General features: G+C 42.4%; 1 protein-coding gene across 5 annotated transcripts in view; it reads left to right on the top strand.

Moving 5' to 3' along the window:
• The window catches only part of phldb2a (pleckstrin homology-like domain, family B, member 2a), a 213,805-nt gene that overhangs the window by 191,085 nt on the left and 6,503 nt on the right, over positions 1–16,217 (top strand). For 4 of the 5 annotated variants that reach the window (XM_067433809.1, XM_067433808.1, XM_067433812.1 and 1 more), the window contains 7 exons: positions 1,130–1,240; positions 2,263–2,352; positions 2,464–2,634; positions 2,748–2,847; positions 7,139–7,328; positions 10,138–10,228; positions 10,336–10,452. In XM_067433809.1, coding sequence (XP_067289910.1) covers positions 1,130–1,240; positions 2,263–2,352; positions 2,464–2,634; positions 2,748–2,847; positions 7,139–7,328; positions 10,138–10,228; positions 10,336–10,452 — 870 coding nt within the window. The remainder of the gene's footprint in view (positions 1–1,129; positions 1,241–2,262; positions 2,353–2,463; positions 2,635–2,747; positions 2,848–7,138; positions 7,329–10,137; positions 10,229–10,335; positions 10,453–16,217) is intronic. The other variant, XM_067433811.1, reaches the window with a different exon arrangement.

The raw sequence follows: 16,217 nt of genomic DNA on the forward strand, positions 1-16,217 counted from the left end.
TTTGAGAATGTTAATAGAGAAGTACAAAGAGGGTCAGGAAAAAGCTGCATTGTGTCTTTGTAGATTAAGAGAAAGCATATGACAGAGTGTCAAGAGAGGAGCTGTGGTATTGTATGAGGAGGTCTGGAGTGGCAGAGAAGTATGTTAGAGTGGTCCAGGATATGTATGAGAGCCGTCGGACAGTGCTAAGGTGTGCCGTAGGTAAAACAGATGACTTCACGCTGAAGGTGGGACTGCATCAAGGATCGACTCTGAGCCCCTTCTTGTTTGCAGTGGTGATGGACATGCTGACAGTTTGCTGATGACATTCTGATCTGTAGTGAGAGCAGGGAGCAGGTGGAGGAAAGTCTAGAGAGGTGGAGGTTTGCTCTAGAGAGAAGAGGAATGAAGGTTAGGCGCAGCAAGACAGAATACATGTGTGTGAATGAGAGAGAACCAAGTGGAACAGTGAGGTTAGAGGGAGCAGAGGTAAAGAAGGTGCAGGATTTTAAGTACTTAGGGTCAACAGTCCAGAACAATGGGGAGTGTGGAAAAGAGGTGAAGAAGCTTGTGCAGGCAAGTTGGCATGGGTGGAAAAAAGTGTCCGGTCTGTTGTGTGATAAAAGTTTACCTGCAAGAATGAAAGGAAAGTTGTACAGGACAGTAGTGAGACCAGCGATGTTGTATGGTTTGGAGACAGTTGCACTGAGGAAAAGACAGGAGGAAGAGCTAGAAGCTGAGAGCTGAAGATGTTGAGGTTCTCTTTGGGAGTGACGATGATGGATAGGATCAGAAATGAGTACATCAGAGCACGTGAGATGCTTTGGAGACAAAGTAAGAGAGGCCAGGTTGAAGTGGTTTGGACATGTTCAGAGGAGGGAGCGTAAATATATCGGTAAAAGGATGCTGAGGTTAGAGCTGACAGGCAGGAGTTCAAGAGGAAGACCAAAGAGGAGGTTTTTGGATTTAGTGAAGGAGGACATGAAGGTAGTCGGTCTGAGAGAAGAGGATAGGAATAGATGGAGGTAGATGATTCGCTGTGGCGACCCCTGAAGGGAACAGCCGAAAGAAAAAGAAGAGTGTTTGTGTGTGGACAAAGATTTTTTTAGAATCAAATTTTTCCTTTTGTACATAACTGTTTGCATTATAGGAGAGGCTACTTACCCTGAAGAAGCAGTCGACCCAGATCACCCAGCAGGCACAGCGGGAAAAGGAGAACTTCTTGAAAGAGAAGAGCAACCTCATTTATATGTTGCAAAGGGTGAGCATATACACAGATCAGGCACCAGGTGTACATGGTCTGCAACAATGCATAGGTAGGTGGTATGTGTCAAAGTAACATCCACATGGATGGCAGGACCCAAAGTTTCCCAGCAAAACATTGCCCAAAGCATCGTACTGCCTCTGCTGGCTTGCCTTCTTTCTATAGTGGATCCTATTGCCCCATATGTTCCCTAGGTAAGTGACACACATGCACCTGGCCATCCACGCGATGTAAAAGAAAACAGGATTCATCAGACCAGGCCACCTTCTTTCATTGTTCCGTTTTTCAGTTCTGATACTCACATGCCCACTTTTGGTGCTTTCGGCAGTGGACAGGGGTCAGCATGGGAATCCCGACTGGTCTGCGACTATGCAGCCCCATATGCAACAAACTGCGATGCACTGTGTATTCTGACACCTTTCTGTCAGAACCAGCATTAACTTCTTGAGCAATTTGAGCTACAGTAGCTCGTCTGTTTGATTGGACCATACGGGCCAGCTTTTGCTCCCCACATGCATCATTAAGCCTTGGCCACCCATGACCATGTTGCCGGTGCACCACTGTTCCTTCCTTGGGCCACTTTTTATCAAAAATGTGTAAGTTGTACATTTATAAGTTGTTCATCATTGCAGACTGGGAACACCCCACAAGAGCTGCAGTTGTGAAGATGCACTGACCCAGTCGTCTAGCTAGCCACCACAATTTGACCCTTGTCAAACTCACTCAAAATCTTACGATTGCTCATTTTTCCTACTTCTAACAGATCAATTTTGAGGACAAAATGTTCACTTGCTGCCTAATATATCCCACCTAATAACAGTGATGAAGAGATAATCAGTGTTATTCACTTCACCGGTCATAATGTTATGCCTGATCAGTGTATATACATAGAAATGTATATAATTAATGTGATATGATATGATATCAAACCATGTGGTAGCTGCAAAAAAGACAATATGATGATGATGCTTCTCAGACCTAACTTCACTACTTTTTTTGGCCTCTTAATTCCTCTTCAGGAACAGGAAAACCTTTCATCTCTGGAAAGGAAGTACTCTGAGCTGACAGGTGGTCAGGCATTTCCTCTTAACCCTGTGTCCATGAAGGAGGTATTGCAAAACCAATTCTATGTGTAAAGAAGAAACTAAGCTCAGGAATTACAGTGTATTTATTTTTTTATTTGAAAGACAATATTTTATCTTTCTGTTTGAATATTCCAGCACTTTCGCTCTCTGGAAGAGAGGAAGCGAAGTAATTGCAGTAAAGAGGGCAGTGTTCTGCTGAATGACAGTGATATGTCCCGTAAAAGGCAAAGCTCTGGAACCTTAAACTCTGCCCTTAATCGCAGTCTGTCTCCCAAGGTCAGACAAAAGATACGGCACATTGGAAAAGTATTTGATACAATCTTAAAAGAGTAATTTACATAAAAAATGTCAGTGTTTCTGGTTTTATGCTAAAGGGAGGTTTAAACTTTCTGTTTTACTCCATTTTCTTAATTATTTAGCCCCATATGCCGCTGTCTCAAAGCTCTAGCTGTGGAAGTGTACTCCCCCGCACCCTGTCTGTCACCTCCCGTGACTTGGACACTCGCCGCCTGCTTAAGGGTAACACACTGATTCATCTTATGAAACTGATATTTCTATAGGTTTTAAAGGGGTACTTCAGCGCTGGGAAGATGAATCTGTATTTAAACTGGGTCATCAATGCAGTAGAAATGTGAAATTATTTTTGAATTTGGTGTCTTCTAGACTGAGAAAAGACAGAAAATGTATTTTTGTCCCATGGGGATGAAAGACTACAATTCCCAGAATGCTTCGCTGCCCTGTGAAGCCATTCCCAACGCCACCAACTTCATTACTGTGACTGAGTTAGAGAAGACACTACAATTAAAAACTGAACGTGTCTGTTCAATATAATGAGTGAGTCGCCGCGCGAGTGTCACAGCACTGAGCACTAACTGCATGAGTGATGAGAGCTGATGTAATCGCGACTACACTCGTGTCATACATTCACAACTCGAGTTCAATCTGGCGCGTTTCAGTTCATGCCTTTGCAAGCTTAACTTTCATAGAAATGAATTTGAGAAGTTAAAAGACTTACATTGCTCACCATAGCTCCGTTTAAATTATCCTGTCTGCAAGCTGAGCTCTCCCTGTGAGCTGAGTGTTATCTCCCATCCCCCAATGCCGGATTCAAAACATGCGGAAATGGCTCCCTCTGCTGGCTGTAGTCTTTAGCCTCTGGGCAAACATTCCTCCTATGATGCAAAAATCGTCATTTTGCATCATAGGAGGAATTTTTCCAGAAATAAAATGCATTTTATTTAGCAAATCTCTCATCTCAGGGAGATATGAGGGGGTAAAAGCACAATAATTTGAATATTCTCCAGGGTTTCTACTGATACAAAGCCATATGCTAATCGCTGAAGTAACCCTTTAAGTTTTAAGGCTATTAAAATATATATATTTTAAATATATTAAGTATATTTATTTGTTTTAGTTAAACATGCATGCACATAAATATATACAATTATTCCTTTTCAGTGCACATTGTGTGTATAGCATTTTGTGTTATTTATAGTTATATGTATGTATATACTACTATAGCATACACATAGAACATTTTTAACTTGCATTATTCAAATCAATTGACTGATTGTTAGGCTACATTAACTAGGTCAGCCGGAACTGGGAACACATCCCATAACACCTGATGTACTCGTTACATCATAAAAAGAGTGGCATCTACGTTAATGTTAGTCTCTCTGTTTATCCCGAGGTTTACTAAAGTTGGCCTGATCCAGGCTGTGTCCAGATCGGATGGTGGACCGGCACCAAGACATTATCAGTGCATCCTGGAGTGTCTGCTGAACCCATGTCAATTGGTGTCTCCTCTGAATTTGCCTCACCAGCACGTCATCCTCAATAAACCCGTCTCTGGCACGACGACTCCGATCTTTCAACTATTCATATTCTGTGTAATCAACACGTCATCCTCAATAAACCTGTCTCTTGCATGATACATAGACATTTTTAATATTACGATCTAATATGATTTCTGACCTGTAAGGTTGCCAGAATAATAATCATTCACTCTTTGTTAATAGAGTAGAGGAGAACTGGCACCCCAACTGAGTCTGTTTTTTCCCAGGTTTATTTTTTCCCCTCATGCACTGATGGAGTTTTGGTTCCCTGCTACTGTCGCCTTTGGTTTGGCTTGCTCAGTTGGCGACACTAACATTTCGATCTAACTTTCAACTAAATATCCAAATAAAATAAATGTATTAGGTCTTAAAGGGTTACTTCAGCAATTAGCATATGGCTTTGTATCAGTAGAAACCCTGGATTATATTCAAATGATTATGCTTCCCCCCCTCATATCCCCCTGAGACAAGAGATTTATGCATTTTATTTCTGGAAAAATTCCTCCAGTGACGCAAATTGACGATATTTGCATCATAGGAGGAATGTTTGGCCAAAGGCTAAAGACTACAGCCAGCAGAGGGAGCTATTTCCTCATGTTTTCAACTGGCTTTGGGAAGGGCCTCACAGAGCAGCGAAGCATTCTGGGAATTGTCGTCTTTCATCCCCATGAGACAAAAATACATTTTCTGTCTTTTCTCAGTCTAGAAAGCACCAAATTCAAAAAATAATTTCACATTTCTGCTACATTAATGACCCAGTTTTAATACAGATTCATCTTCCCAGCACTGAAGTACCCCTTGAATTAATTGTATAAACTATAATATTGATCTGCCAACATTGTAGCTATATAATAAATTAAAATAAGCTGATAACATCACCATTTTCTCCAGAACGTACAGCCAAATCACATTTGTTGCTGTATTGTCCTGTTTAACACTATGAAGTTGCTTTGGAAAAAACTGTGATGTCACCCAGCTCATTTCAGTTATCATATAGTGTCAATGTGGGCAGATGTAAAATAGTTGAAAATTTGTGTCCCAAATTGAGCAAGCCAAAAGCTAAAGGCAACAGTAGCAAGTAACCAAAACTCCTTCAAGTGACAGAATGGAGGGAAAAAACAGGCTAAGTCAGGGTGCCAGTTATCCTCTGGCCAATGAACAAATAGTGTATGATTATGATTCTGGCAACATTACAGGTCAGAAGTCATATTAGATCGAAATATTATTTGAAAGATAGGAGTCCTCACACCAGAGAAGGGTTTAATGAGGATGTTGTGTTAATACAGCATTTACAGGGGGAGTATAATTGACACAGTCTCTGCAGACATTTCAGGGGTGCGTTGGTCATGTCTAACCACAGATCCACCATCTTATCTGGATACGGCCCAGATCCGGCTGACTGCAGTAAACCTCAGAATAAACAGAGAGTGTAACATTAGCATAGATTCCATTCTTCTTATGATGTAACAAGTACATCAGATGTCATGGGAAGTGTTTCCTGTTCCGGCTGACCTAATTAATGCAGCCTAAAACAATAATTTAACTGATTGAAATAATATAAATGAATAATGTTCTATGTGTATGTTATAGTAAAGAGATGTGTTTTTAGTCTAGATTTAAACTGACAGTGTGTATCTGCTTGCCGAACAATGCTAGGAAGTCTGTTCCAGAGTTTAGATGCTAAATAGGAAAAGGATGGACTGCCCTGCAGTTGATTTTGATATTCTAGGCATTATCAACTGGCCAGAATTTTGAGACCGCAATAGATGTGATGGAGTATATATATAAGGTTATAACTTTAGAAACCTTTTTTCTAGAAAAAAAGTTTGTTTACCTGATTCCTCTTTTCATGCTGATCATATTCAACAGCTTACATTAAGACTCCGCCTATGACCGTAGCGGCCATTTTGAAATGTACAATATTCCACCTACAGGTCATGAGATCTATTAGCGATTTTAGTTAATAACATTTGAACAGTTTGTCATAAAATCATTTTGACAAGATTCCATGTGTCATGCCAAATCCATGGATACCGATTTTGCCTGGATCGGACAACCCATCAGTCTGCCATTTTGAAATTTGTTATAAATTGCAATGTGTTTTAAACAATTAGACATACCATCCCAAAATTTGGTAGGGTTAATTGACAGCATGCCCTGAAGGTACCTGAGAAGTAGTGTTCTAGAGATATGTTTTTTTTTTTTTTTTTGGTGCAAAAAGGCTTGTAACTTTTGGAAACATTGTTCAAGATTTGTTTTGCTTTGTATCATTACGTTTCCTTGGTTTATGCAATTCCGACAATATCTTTGTCATTTTCATACAATGTGACTGTCCCCCATATTGAAGCAAGTGACAAACAGGTTTTTTGCTACTCCTCTTACAAATTTTGCCCAATTGTGTCCAAAATTGTCTTTGATGATCTTTGGATCGAGCCAAGGAGAAATTACTGAAATTATTTTTCACTACCATTTACCGAAAAATATCTCTCTGAATTTGACCTGGCATGTTTTTTTGTTCTTATGCTAGTTAGCTTAGCATGTCAATCAAGTAGCTATAACCATAATTTATGTTAGTGAGCAAGTTATCTTAGATTGCTTATTGGTTAATATGCTAATAAATAATGCTTTGGTGTGCTCGTTCTTACACTGAAAGCTGTCCTTGACAGCTTGGTGAATCAGTGGCAACTGAGTGGTGCAACTTGCTAAGCCACAACTGCATAACCTTTCAAGTTGTGGGTACAAACCAAGTGTGGCAGATCTTCCAGACATTGTATCTTTGTTTGCTTGTTGTAACTTTTGCTTACATTACATGCTAGGACTATGCGGAAACAAACTTAAAACTAGTGATTAAATAATAATGAAATATTTCAAATATATTTGAAAAATCTTGTGCACAAATCTTGAGAAATACATTTTTTGTTTAATTTTTTTTTTTTTTTATTAAACTATTTTCTTCTTTGGTCTTGCTGCAGGTCAAATGTATCTGAATGATGAGAGGCAGAGAATGAGTGAGATGTCCAGTAGAACGGTTTCTGAGACAAACGTCTTCCTGGAGCCATTCCTCTACTTGGATAATGGACACAACTTTGACACAATGAGCGTGGACAGTACAGAAAGCCTAGAGACGAGCATTTCTGCCTGTTCACCAGACAACATCTCAAGGTGAGACCAAGACTTTGATAAAGATCAGGGTAAATATTTTCTGAATGTTCATACCATATTATTTGCATTCAGTATTTTAGCATTTAGATGTTACAGATATTTACTGAAAACCTAAGATATGCTTTTTTGGAGGCTAATAAAATTTAAAGGTGCAGTAATTGGTTTCTGAGAAACAATGTTGATATTTCAAATCAACACCCAAAACAAAAATACCCCTGCCTTAATTAGGGGTTGACCATGGCATGGCAATCGCCATGGCCGATTATCGCCAACGATATTGAAAATGTGTATGATTACTGGTATCTTCATTTTCAAAACCGATTTGCCCCCCCAAAAAAATCATTTTAAATTGTGCGCGATCTGGCTCTGATCCAGCCACCTCTGTCAGAGCGCTCTGTGACCTAGACTAATGCCCGCCCTATCACCCATCTGATTTTTTTGGGAGTCACAAGTCCGGCCAATCAACGTGGAATGCTGATGCCACTGAAAATGTTGCGCTCTCACACTGAAAGCAGTTGCTAACAGAAGCTGCGCAGTGAATCACACAAAGGTAAGGCAGCAATGATCACTATCAACTTGTAGTTACTAGTTTCATTAAATCATTACACTTAAGTTGCAAAACGCTTCAATATAATCTATTTACTGACAAGCAACCCCTTTGCCAGCTCTGTCTTCTGATTTGCGTCAGTGATCTCTGTGCTCTCTCATTCAATGAATAGCTGTCAATTATCTCCCATGGCACGTTTCTGGCTGTCTTTGTACACTTCCTGGTTTTTAACACCTAGATAAACAGTCAAACAAAAGTTTCTACACAAAAAAAAAAAAGAGAATCAATAAACACACAATTCGACTACGGGTTGTGTGCGATTTTCATGCAATTTGGGGTATAAATAAATCAAATAAAACACACACACACACATATGTGTGTGAATGTGTGTGTGCTTTTTTAATTAAATCCATTGATGTGGAATAGTCACCTTTTTTAGGCTATGCTTTGGTCATCAGAAAATAATTATGAGAGGTTAAGCTACTACACATAGCATTTCTAACATGTAAATGATTAAAGCCAATACTTTCCTTTCCCTAGGGTTTTAGCTGTAGTACAGTCCCAGGTAATAGACTTTTGTTATAAGAACAGTCCCCCTATATTCAGTGCTGGTTCTGGGAAAGTGAAAAATGTCCAGTTTTGACATCAATTTTCATTTTTACACTAGACATATATCGGTTCAAAATATCGGTTATCTGTCTACTTGATCTGTAATAATCGGTATCGGCACCGTTCCTGAAAAAATGCATATTTGTCAACCCCTAGCCTTCATTGCTCCTGCCTGAAATAAAGAACATGCTATGCAACACAGGTAACCATTAACAGCTGGGCATGTGTAATAACAGATAAATCATCTGTGATTCAACAACAACAACAGCATATCTTGGTACTGATGCTAATAAAACCAATGCTACTCTCGTATCAAGCAGAAAAAAACTAACCTCTGCGTTCATTTTTAATTCACTCGCGCTGAAAGAACTGTAGGGAAATGGGAATGGATCAGGTAAAGTGAGAGTGTGGTGAGCAAACAGTGTCTCGGTCAGAAGACGTCAGGTAATATGGAGTGATGAATTAAGCAGGGAGAAGGCAAGGGTTGTAACAACACCAGGTACATTTATTTCAGGTTGACTTTGGTTCAATGCATTTTCTGTGTGCTGCAGAAGTGAATAAAGAAATAATACAATTAGTGACAGCGGTCAATCAACACAAATTACACAATTATACAAATGAACATAGGAAATGTGAGTTTACAAATCACAACTAAACAGACTTGAAACAATGCAAACAGACTTCCCACAAGGCTCATGGCACATGTCTGGCAAACAGAAATCAATCAACAGTGCACATGTTCACAGAGGGACAGTAAATCATAATGATAGATTGACTCACGTTAATTCAGAAAGACGCACACAGTATGCATCAAAGTGCTGGTAGAGAGTGCAAAGAATGAGCCAAAGGGTTCACAATCAATTTATAGACAACAGGTGAGGCAGGCGTGGTCAGGTGGCAGGTGGCAAAGTATTCTTAAAAGAGTGAAATGGACTAAAAAGGGAATGGAATGACAGGAGTCTTTTCACGCACTCTTTATCGTCTGTCCAGCGCTGGAAAGCTTTTCAAATATTAACATGAGTCCTAGATCTTACCTGCTTATAACCCTTTTTTTCCAATTATATTCTTCTGACCTTTCCCTCTTTGGTAACATCTCGGCCATCTCTCTATTTTACAGTCCCCTATTGCTGACTGGCCTCGAGTGCTGTAGTGATTGGTTCGATCCACTTGGTTTTTTCCCCTATGACTGTGCAAACAGAAGAGACATCTAGCAAATATTCATAAAATTGTTTGTTAGAGTGTTAAATTTAATTTTCGACAGCGTTTCACAAAATCACTTACTGCATCTTTAAAGCGTGGTACACAGTAACATCCAATTTAAATGCAGCTTTTAAAGTAACTATTATATTGTTAGCAATAACATTGTGTCAAGTAAGAAGTGTGTGTGTCTGTATTTTGTGCTTTGCGAGAGTTTTTACATATAAAGAATTTATTATTGTTTATAAGAATGCTGTATAGACAAAAGTCTGCCTTTAAGTAGCCTAGATATACACATATCCTGCCTGAGGAATTTTATTGCATTCCAAGGTCGTCCCAAGGTTTTTAAACATCTTTTTGATTTTATTGGACAATACATTATTTTTATAATAAGACCTGAAAATCGTCAGTTTAAAACACACTGTCTAACAAAAAGTCTGTGTGTGTGGTGTACAGCACTAGCACAACTAACATGGCGAAGTTAGATGAGATGGAGCGCATGCTAAGAGAAGCTCAAGCTGAGAAGAACAGACTGCTGGAGCACAGGGTACATCGGTTTCTCGTAAACATTCTTTTCTCTGAATCTGCATGCTTATTAAAAAATCCAATATACAGATGCATGAACATCGAACGTGTTTTCTTTTCCCTCTGCAGGAGAGGGAGATGGAGTTGCGCAGACAGGCTCTTGAAGACGAGAGGAGAAGAAGGGAGGAATTGGAGAGAAGACTGCAGGAAGAGACAAACCGCCGACAGAAACTAGTGGAGAGAGAGGTAAATCTCCAGTAAAGAGACATAAAGACAAGTGGACATAGAAGAGGAAGATTGATCTTACAGCATTTAATGCAATCTAATGTATTTAATGCAATTAACATTGCTTATGTTAATATTTTATAGCATAAGCAAGTTTTTATTTACAAAAACTTTTTTAAGGGATAGTTCACCCACAAATTTAAATTACCCCATGATTTACTCACCCTCAAGGTGTATATAACATTCTTCTTTCAGAATACAAAAAAAAAAAAAAAAAAAAAAAAACATAAAGGGATAGTTTCCTTTAATAATGAAAATTACCCCATGATCTACTCAACCTCAAGCCATCTTAGGTGTATATGGTGCATTATTCTTTCAGATGAATGCAATCGGAGTTATATAAAAAAAATCCTGGCTCTTCTAAGCTTTACAATGGCAGTGAATGAATACAGTTGGAAGAAATATCCATATTGTAAACTTTATAAATTAAAATAACTTGCTTCCAACAGACGTTTATATGCATCGATTTACAGTGAAAGAGTAACCCCTGACATGACACATGATGTATTGACGAACGCAGAAATGCAGAGGATAGAGCAAAACTAGACACTGGTCACAAATTACAAGTCTAAAACAAGATTTTTTTTAAAAAGTGAAATGTCAGAGTAGCTTAAAGGGGGGTGAAACACTCAGTTTCAGTCAATCTCATGTCAATCTTGAGTACCTATAGAGTAGTATTCCATCCTTCATATCTCCGAAAAGTCTTTAGTTTTATTATATTTATAAAAGAAATATAGGCTGTACCGAGTCTTTCCGAAAAAAAACGAGTGCCTGGAAAAAACTGGAGCACGCAGCTACAGCACGAGAGCTTCTGAAAGCTGACTTCATCAAGCGTGGAGATGAAAACGTTACCCTAAATAAATCATGGCTGTCAGATTCAACTAATACATATATGAACCAGAATCAGATCCAGAGACTGAAATAAATTGAACAGGAGAAACTGCAACAACAGGACGTCCGTCTCTGTGGTATGTACTGTATTTAGTGGCCTGTCAACATTTGCGTTTGTTTACTCGCAGTTTATGAGGACATGATTTTGTTTATGGACTACTGTATGCGACTAAACCTTAGCAGTAGCAAGCAAAACGGTTTTGCACGTCAGACTAGTGTAACGTTATACATAGAACAACCATGGAGTAACCGTTAGTGCATTTGAATGACGAAGCACGCTTTGTGAGGACGCTAGGTTTATGTTTGGATGGTTTTACAATAATCAAACTGAAGCAAGTTTATTTATATAGCACATTTCATACACAATAGCAATTCAAAGTGCTTTACATAGAAAGGAATTAAATTAAGGATAAAAAATGCATAAGAAAAAGAATACAATGTAAAAACTGACACCTATATTGGTCAGCTAAACAAATGTATTTAAACACACACCATAGATTGCATGCTCCATTGATAAATTAACTAACGTTATACACGATCGTGTTGTTTACTGATGTTAACTTACGTGACGATAGCCAACAACAGACATTTGAAGCAGTTTTACTCAGCGCCTGCTTCCAAAGCACGACCGTGAACCTTTATCGTTGGGGCCGCTCTGTCAAAAACACACTTCTTTGGTAAGTTAACTGTTGATTTCGTGAAGTCCTGACAGCAGAAACCGTGGAGATTCACTTTTGCGACCGAATCATATATTGTGACGCTTCCCATAATTTCTGTGTTCAAAACGGTTCAAATGCAGCGCTGCTTTCCCGGAATGCTGTGCTGAAGCGTTGAAGTCGCTTGATGTCACCCATAGGAATAAAGTGGAGCGTGGCGCGACAGATATGTAGCACGGACGACTGGATCTGCTGCACCTGAGAGCAGTGTGGGCGGCGTGCATCTAGTCACGCACGGGAGGAGAGCCCGTACGGCCCATATAAGGACAGTAAAAAGCCCATAAAAAGCTCAGTATGCATGAAACAGCACCCCCCCCCCCCCTTTTCTCTTTTGCCGTAAGTCGACTTGCGCAGGCTGTCTGCCGGATGCTAGTTATTTTAGTATATAATGTTTTAGATATGAATATTTTCTTACACAAAATAGCTTTATTTTGCTTCAGAAGTCCTTTATTAACCCCTGGAGCTGTGTGGAGTACGTTTATGATGGATGGATGCACTTTTGGCTTCAAAATATCAACACCCCATTCACTGCCATAAAAATGCTTGAAAGAGCCAGTACATATTAATATAACTCGGATTGTATTCGTTTAGCTATTTAAAAATATATATATTTTGTCTATGATATAAGATGCAGCCATAATCCAAAATTAACTTTTTGCCATGTCATCGCTGTCAAGTGATTTTTTTAAAAATGTATTATCCCCAAAAAATCTTTTCTCTGACAAAGCCTGTATTTGGCATTATAATTGTTAAGGTGTTATTTTTCTCCTATTATTTATGTAATCTATTAGTTATCTATACTAATTTATTATATTATGAATAGAAAATGCTGTAGATCCTATACAACGCAATACATGTACCTTTATAATAATAATAATAATTATTATTATTATTAGTAGTAGTAGTAGTAGTATTCATTTTATTTATAGAGTGATTTTCATGGTACTAAAAACACTTTGCAAAAGCTTAAAAATAACAAAAGCAATATAATAAAACCAGTAACGTCTCAGTTACGTATGTAACCCTCGTTCCCTGAGGAGGGAACGGAGACGTAACGTCAGTGACTGACGAATGGGGGTTTCGCTTAGAAGCCTGTCATCTCCGAGACTAGAAAGCGCCCAATGGCAGTGCCAATGCCATGGGCATGCGAGATTTGCATGCGTAACTCCGCCTACCCACGTGGGTATATAAGGAAGTAGCTGGCATCATCGCATTATGTTTTACCTGCTGAGGAGCCAAGTTGAACTCCGTTCCAGCTGTACAGCGGATGTGGCAACGGGACGTTACGTCTCCGTTCCCTCCTCAGGGAACGAGGGTTACATACGTAACCGAGACGTTCCCTTTCGTTCAGTCACTCCGACGTAACGTCAGTGACTGACGAATGGGGGTCCCAATGCAATAACGCCACTCGGCTGTCTTCCAGTGCCCTGCGCAAGCGTGAGAACCCTGATGCAAGTTAGGACGGTCAAAGGCCTCTACTTAACGCAGGAATACCAAGGTACACTGGGAGGCATATTCCAGGAGGAGATATGCGCCAAGATGCCTACCCGTAGGGAGGACTTAGGAATACACGTATGACCGGTATGTACGGCGGGGGGCTGCATACGGAAGATCACTGGGGTACCAGCCGCAGGTGGATTTTTAACCCCAGGGGGTGGCAAGGTTGCCAAGGGAATACACCCGCTCAGGGAGGCTTACGGTGGAAATACACATGTGGGGGTCGCCGGAGGGGAACCATGCACATGGGGCACCTGGCCGGACACGAGTGTCTGGGCTAAGGGCAGACTTACTGGCGTCGGCGTCGTCAGTGCTGGAGGAGCTCAGGGCTCTCGGGGAACTCACCTGAGAAGAATATCGCACGTATCCAGTCCGTGGAGTGGAATGGCGAGCAAGCGAAGACACCTGAGCCAATACATTACCGGCCACTTGTAGAGGCGAGTACATAGTCGGATACAGGCTCCACTCGGAGGTTATAAAACCTGGCGAATGTGTTTGGTGTCGCCCAGCCTGCAGCTCTGCAGAGGTCTGTCAGCGGAGCGCCATGTGCTAACGCCCAAGAGGAGGCCACACTCCGGGTGGAATGGGCCCTGACCCCAAGGGGACATGGGCGTCCCTGCTGCTGGTAAGCTAAAACAATGGTGTCCACTATCCAGTGAGACAGCCTTTGCTTTGAGAGAGCCTTCCCTTTCAGCTTCCCACCATAACAGACAAAGAGCTGGTCTGAGGTCCTGAAACACTGCGTCCTGTCTACGTAAGCGCGAAGGGCGTGTACTGGACAGAGCAGTGCCAAGGCTGGGTCTGCCTCCTCCAAAGGCAGCGTTTGCAGGTTCACCACCTGGTCTCTGAACAGAGTGGTGGGAACCTTGGGCACATATCCAGGCCGGGGTCTCAGGATCACGTGAGAGTCAGCTGGCCCGAATTCCAGGCACGCTTCGTCAACCGAAAATGCCTGCAGGTCCCCTACCCTCTTGATGGAGGCCAGTGCGGTCAGGAGCGCTGTCTTCATAGACAAGAACTTAACATCTACTGACCGCAAAGGCTCAAATGGGGCCCTCTGCAGAGCACTTAAAACTACTGAGAGGTTCCAAGTGGGTACGAGAGGAGCACGAGGAGGGAGGATGTAGTCTCCTCGCACCCCTCAGGAACCTGATGACCAGGTCGTGCTTACTTACCGTTTTCCCGTCCAGGAGGTCATGGTAGGCGGCGATAGCGGCCACATAAACCTTCAGGGTGGATGGAGACAGCCTTCGATCCAACCCTTCCTGGAGGAAAGAGAGCACGGGCCCGATCGGGCACTTCCAGGGGTCTTCTTGGCGAGAAGAGCAACAATTGACGAAGAGGTTCCACTTCAACGCATAGGCCTGTCTCGTGGACTCGGCCCGAGCGGAAGTGATGGTAGCCACCACCGGAGGTGGTAGGGTACTCAAACCTGCCGCGTCCCGTCCAGGAGCCACACGTGGAGGTTGCAAAGATGGGGACGCGGGTGCCATAGGGTGCCCCGTCTCTGAGAGAGTAGATTTTGTCTCAGAGGAATTGGCCAGGGAGGGGCTGTCGCAAGAAGCACTAGTTCTGGGAACCAGGTCCGGCCGTGCCAGTACGGGGCGACGAAGATGACCTGCTCCTTGTCCTCCCTGACTTTGCACAGAACACGTGCAAGAAGGCTCACTGGGGGAAACGCATACTTGCGTAGGCCCCGCGGCCAGCTGTGCGCCAGTGCATCCGTGCCGAGCGTGCCCTCGGTCAGGGAATAGTAAAGGCTGCAGTGGGACGAGTCGTGGGAGGCAAACAGATCTACCTGTGCGTCCCCGAACTGATCCCAAATCAGCTGGACCGACTGGGGATGGAGTCTCCACTCCCCAGGGATTGGCTGAACCCGTGAGAGCTCGTTGGCTGCACGGTTCAGGATCCCCGGGATATGGACAGCACGAAGGGACCTCAGGCGCTTCTGACTCCATAAAATGAGATGGCGGGCGAGTTGAGACATGCGGCGGGAGCGTAGACCGCCCTGGTGGTTGATGTACGCTACTACGGCCGTGTTGTCCGATCTGACTAGTACGTGTTGACCCTTCAGCAACGCTCTGAAGCGGTGCAGGGCGAACCGTACTGCCAGCAACTCGAGGCAATTGATATGCAGGCGGCTCTGGCTCTCTGACCAAGAGCCGGCGGCTGCATGTCCATTGCACATGGCACCCCAACCCGTGGTGGACGCATCTGTTGACACAACAACATGCCGGGAAACTCGTTCTAAGGGCACTCCTGCCCCTAGAAAGCTGAGGTTCGACCACTGGGTGAGTGTCTGTCTGCAGGCCTGAGTCACTGGGACCCGGAGCGTGCCAGACTCCATGCCCATCTCGGGACTCGATCGTGAAGCCAGTGCTGAAGCGGTCTCATATGAAGCAATCCGAGCGGCGTCACCGCGGCTGCAGATGCCATATGCCCCAGGAGCCTCTGAAACAGTTTCAGTGGAACCGCACTCTTGCTCTCTATCTGCCTGAGGCAAGTCAGCAGCGACTGCGCGCGCAAGCTGGTAAGCTGCGCGCACATGGCGACCGAGTCGATCTCCATACTGATAAAAGAGATCCTCTGCACGGGGCAGAGTTTGCTCTTCTCCCAGTTGAC

Source organism: Pseudorasbora parva, chromosome 23 (assembly GCF_024679245.1).
Source record: "Pseudorasbora parva isolate DD20220531a chromosome 23, ASM2467924v1, whole genome shotgun sequence".
NCBI classification, from domain to species: domain Eukaryota; kingdom Metazoa; phylum Chordata; class Actinopteri; order Cypriniformes; family Gobionidae; genus Pseudorasbora; species Pseudorasbora parva.